Source organism: Pygoscelis adeliae, unplaced genomic scaffold (assembly GCF_000699105.1).
Source record: "Pygoscelis adeliae isolate BGI_AS28 unplaced genomic scaffold, ASM69910v1 Scaffold61, whole genome shotgun sequence".
NCBI lineage: Eukaryota > Metazoa > Chordata > Aves > Sphenisciformes > Spheniscidae > Pygoscelis > Pygoscelis adeliae.
This window is the reverse complement of record NW_008824010.1, coordinates 67,539-72,050: the sequence shown is the minus strand read 5'-3', so window position 1 is coordinate 72,050 and position 4,512 is coordinate 67,539. Positions and strand designations below refer to the sequence as shown.

The following is a 4,512-nucleotide window of genomic DNA, read 5'->3' as shown; positions in this document are numbered from 1 at the left end:
CGGCTCGTCCGAAACGCGCTGCCCGGCGGTGTTCGTACACAAGCAGTTCAGTCAGAAAACACTCGTTGGGGAAGAAATGAGTAAATTCCCGCTTCGTTTATGAAGGAAGACAAAGTTAACTGTAGGGTTCTTCCTTCCAGTTGTTCTTCCATCTCTTTCGGCAAGGGCAAGGGAGCAAAGAGGTTGCCTTGCGATGGGGCGCGGCGTTGGTTTACCACTCGCTGCCTCTTCGAAGGGTCGTTACTTGATCCTATTTGAAGCAAAAAGGGCGTCTCCCCTTCTGGATCGCTCTTGCCAGAGCCGGTTCCAGCCGTAACTGCGTACCGGGCGGATCTGGCAGCTGCCGCGTTCTTGAAGGACTATGTGTTTAGTTCAGACTTCATTATTTTTGGGACTAGCTCATCCTTGGTGCATTCATATGCCTTAAATGAGATTTCAGACCTGCAAGACCCTGATCTCTATAGCAAGTCGTACATCAAAGCAGAGATGTAGAAATCCAGAGCTTTTTAAGGACAAAAAAAGTCTCCGGCTGGGCTGACCCAGGAGTACTTTGAGCTGCTTTGGTACCTCATCTGCTCCACGTCTCCCACACGCTGGTGGGAGAGGGGAGAGCAAGCAAGGGGGACCCGTGTGAGCGCTCCTTTAGCTCGTGTCAATAGCGACAGAACCAGTTGTTAGCTAAAAGTACCGTCATCTAGAGCAATAATGTGGAAGCATATGAAGTGCTGGTACCAGCGATGCATTCTCGTTGGACAACCTTCCCCGTGGTTTCTTGGTTGGACTCGATGATCTTAAGAGGTCTCTTCCAACCTTAATGATTCTATGATTCTTTGCAAAAATCTAAAGCCTGGTCGTGGTGCGGCAAAAGGGAGATTACAGAAATCACCATCAGTGTTGCTGCAACACGGCTACCATCTTGCTGCTGCTGTTGGAGAAACGCGAATTTCTCGGGACCTCTGAAGATACGCAGCACCGCTGCCTAACCTTTGCGTTAAGCTGTCGGAAGGTTTTGGGACGGGCCGCGCTCCGAGCTGGGGAGCGGGTCTCTGCTGCTTTCGCCTCGTTCAGGCGTTGGTGTCGGACAAAGCTCCCTTCGGCCCTCTGGGCATTTCCACCCACCGGGACCTGCTGGGGGGGCAGCGAAGCACCGGGCTCTTGGCGTACACTGTCCCCAAAACGCAGCTGGGGCCCCGGAACCCCCAGTTAGAGCCATCCCAGAGGAAGATCAAGGCGTGGAGCTGTGGCTACAGGGAAGATCCCCAGACGTGCAGACTGTAACCCCGGGGCTCAGACTGACCCATGCTCCGGGGTTAATATCCCCGCTCGCTTATAAAGAGCTCTGGTACCTGCTAGTGCCGTAAGTGACACAGCCCTCCCTCTCATGACTTTCTCAAAAACTGTACTGGATTCAAATTAACACTTTATTTCTATGTAACACCTGAAAGAACACAGCAGAGAGGCACCATAGAAATAAGCGTATTATGCAGCAAGTCAGAAGACTTAATGTTCATCGTGTAAAGACCTGGCTGTTTAATTCTCTCTCTCATACATCTTTAATTTTTTAATTTTTTTTTTTTTAATTTAGAAAGGGCAGATGTAGAGTTATTAGAATCGCTCCTATCTTAAGTCTGATATACACGATCTAATCTCGTGGGGCGTGATCCAGCCACAAACAAGTAAAACGTCCTGTCGCTTCAATACTGCCTGCGTACAGTTTTGTTTTCACATCAATTCAAAGGCAATATTAAAACGTCCATTTTGTTTACCTAGTTAACAAGTACACTTGCAATGCTCACTTAAGTCAGCATGCCATTTCACAGGCAATCCAAAGCTGTTACTGATAAATACAACACTATATAAAAAACTTAATGGACTTTTTATATCTTTGCTGTTGCCTCTTTTTATTACTCTCGCTCCTTTTCCGTTCACCGTGTGAAGCTCAGGCACCGGTCCTCTGCTGAAAGACAAACACTTCCAGCTATAACCAACACTCAGGTAAAAGCATGTTTTGTTCAGAAACGCCTGTCGAGCTGTACAGACAAAATTGCCGTGACATCAGTGTGGTGTCATCACACCAGGATCACATTATCTACGCTTTGCGGGTGACGAGTACGACACTAAAGGCACCTAGTTACGACAAAACCCTATCGAAACTACCTTGCCACCACTCTGGCTTCATCTCTGCTCGCGGGTGCATCACGCCCTGCACACCACCAGTGCTGCCGCCGGCACCCCCAGGTTGTCCCCCCTGCACACCCGAAGGCCAGGTGCACAGAAAGGTCAATTTAATGCAGAAGTGAATTGCAAAGATAGTAAAACAACCTCCTCTTAGTTACCTTTGTAAGTGACTCCACGTGCCGCGTATGACATCTTCCCATACATCGACTCCCTTCCAATGCATCTCTGACGCCCAGCTCCCGGCTTTGCATCCACTGTGCTGAGCTAAAGCCGATCGCGGAAGGACTTGGTCCAGCTCTGCCTTTGTAGGTAATTTCACACCACGTCTGTTGGCTGTAGCATCTTGTAAGTGCCTGAGGACCCAAACCCGCAGGGAGATGCTGATTTATTGGCTCCAAATAGGAAGACAACACTCTAATCCTCCTCACGTTGGCATGACTAAAAAGGCATCAGCCTTTCCATGATGTTTTTCCACCGGGCTTCCTCTATTAGATGCTTTTTTCCAGGGAGGTTGTGCCAAAAGGCCTCTGGCTGCAGCTGCGCTTACGCCAGATTTCTTGTGAGAAAGTGCCATCCCGTGGCTAAGCGTGAAATCCTTGCTGCTTCGTGTCTGAAAACTAACGTCGGGCAAAGCCACCTCAGACAGCGATAATCCCGGTACCATAGCACAGACGTGCTGCAATAAGGCCAACTGCCGACCTCCCATCCTCGCTCATCCCCAGCCTGCACGGCCTTTCGGCAGCAAATCTGAGTTACAACAGTCCAGCTCCCACATCTTCATTAGTTTCTGGCTTCCTCGTAGTTTTACATGGACGCTTAGTTTTTATTACCTGTTCATTATTGTTCCCTGGGGGACAACTGTTGCTGTTTTTCAGTGTTGGCAAGGTCTGGCTTAATCCCAGGGTTTGGAAGTTGAAGATGACATTAAAATAAACAAACAAAAACTAATCACCACCCTACTGTATGGAGAGTTTCACAGACTTTCATCTCAAACCAGAACTGCTGCTGAAAGGACCCTTGACGTGACCGTGGGCAGAACTGTCCCGCCTCAAGCCTCTAATGCAGGAGAACGATAGATTTCTGGTGCGCTGGCCCAGACACTCGAAGTTGGACAGCTGGAGAGGTTTTTGTCTTGCCAACTCAAGCCCATTTAAGTCCTGAGCATTAGTGGAAATCAAGCACATTTAGGCATTTTATCCACAAAAATGGAGAAATAGAAAACACTACCTTTATTTTTCTATTTAATACAAATTAAATTTTAAGCTGCTTTCCAGCTGGGTGGCCCCAGCGTGTCCTGCTGCCTGGGGCTGCTCCTCCCCAGGGGCAGGACTCGGCCCTTCCCCTCGCCGAACTTCACCAGGTCTCCCTCGGCCCATTTCTCCAGCCTGTCCCGGTCCCTCTGGACGGCAGCACGACCCTCTGGTGCATCAGCCACTCCTCCCACTTTGGCGTCACCTGCCAACTTGCTGAGGGTGCCCCCTGCCCCATCGTCCACGTCGTTAATTAATGAAGTTGTTAAACAAAATCAGACCCAGTATTGACCCGTGGGCTACACTGCTAGTTTCTGGCCCCCAGCTAGACTTCGTGCAACTGATCACCACCCTCTGGGCTCAGCTGCCCAGCCAGTTTTCAGTCCACACTTCTTCAGCTTATAAACTCTAATCAAGCCACATAAACTCTAATAAAGGTTTTTTATTATTATTCACAGACAGTTGAGCCATATATTGAGCTATATTAGTGTCAAACAGCGCTGTGTCTGTAGTGACAGCAGGTCTAGCAAGATAAATCCAAGAGAGGACTCAGTCCATTCACTGCCTTGAGAAATAGCTGAATATACCAATAATATCTCTTAGAAGAACTTACAGCGGAGATGTCTTTTATACTTAGAAACCACAGGGGTTGACATGGCAGACTCAGCTGGATGCCAGAATCCTCAGATACTGGTTGGTTGTTGGACTAAGGGATTACCTTAGATAAATGTATTAAGCCCAAGCTCGGGAGCAGCTATTTTCCCCTCCTCAGTAAAAGAGTCTACAGGTAGGCCTTTAATTTTCCTTAACCAGGCCTTCTTGCATGCTCTTTGCTGATCTTCTGTGAGCTTTGTCTGGTGTGCCCGATACTGAGCTACAGTAGCTGCCTCATGCACCTCCTTCTGTTTTCCTGTCAGAAGCCTGAACCCACCGTCACTCCGGGAAGGGTCTGCAGCATACGGACAAAAGGCCTTTTTTCTCCTGGGAAGGGCTTCATTTTTCATTTGTGCAATCAACACACGTGTTGATTTGATCAGGTCAGAAGAAGCTGTAAAGGGATCGATAAGCTGAACCCTATCTTTGG

General features: G+C 48.6%; 2 protein-coding genes across 2 annotated transcripts in view; both read right to left on the bottom strand.

Annotated features, from left to right (window-relative positions):
• Positions 1 to 3,666, bottom strand: part of LOC103918953 (Golgi apparatus membrane protein TVP23 homolog B-like) — a 12,103-nt gene extending 8,437 nt beyond the window's left edge. The window contains exon 1 of the mRNA XM_009326384.1: positions 3,634 to 3,666. Within this exon, the coding sequence (XP_009324659.1) occupies positions 3,634 to 3,666 (33 nt within the window). The remainder of the gene's footprint in view (positions 1 to 3,633) is intronic.
• A 481-nt stretch (positions 3,667 to 4,147) lies between these two features.
• CDRT1 (CMT1A duplicated region transcript 1) overlaps positions 4,148 to 4,512 on the bottom strand; it is an 11,789-nt gene continuing 11,424 nt past the window's right edge. Inside the window, exon 12 of the mRNA XM_009326373.1 lies at positions 4,148 to 4,377. Coding sequence (XP_009324648.1) covers positions 4,148 to 4,377 — 230 coding nt within the window. The remainder of the gene's footprint in view (positions 4,378 to 4,512) is intronic.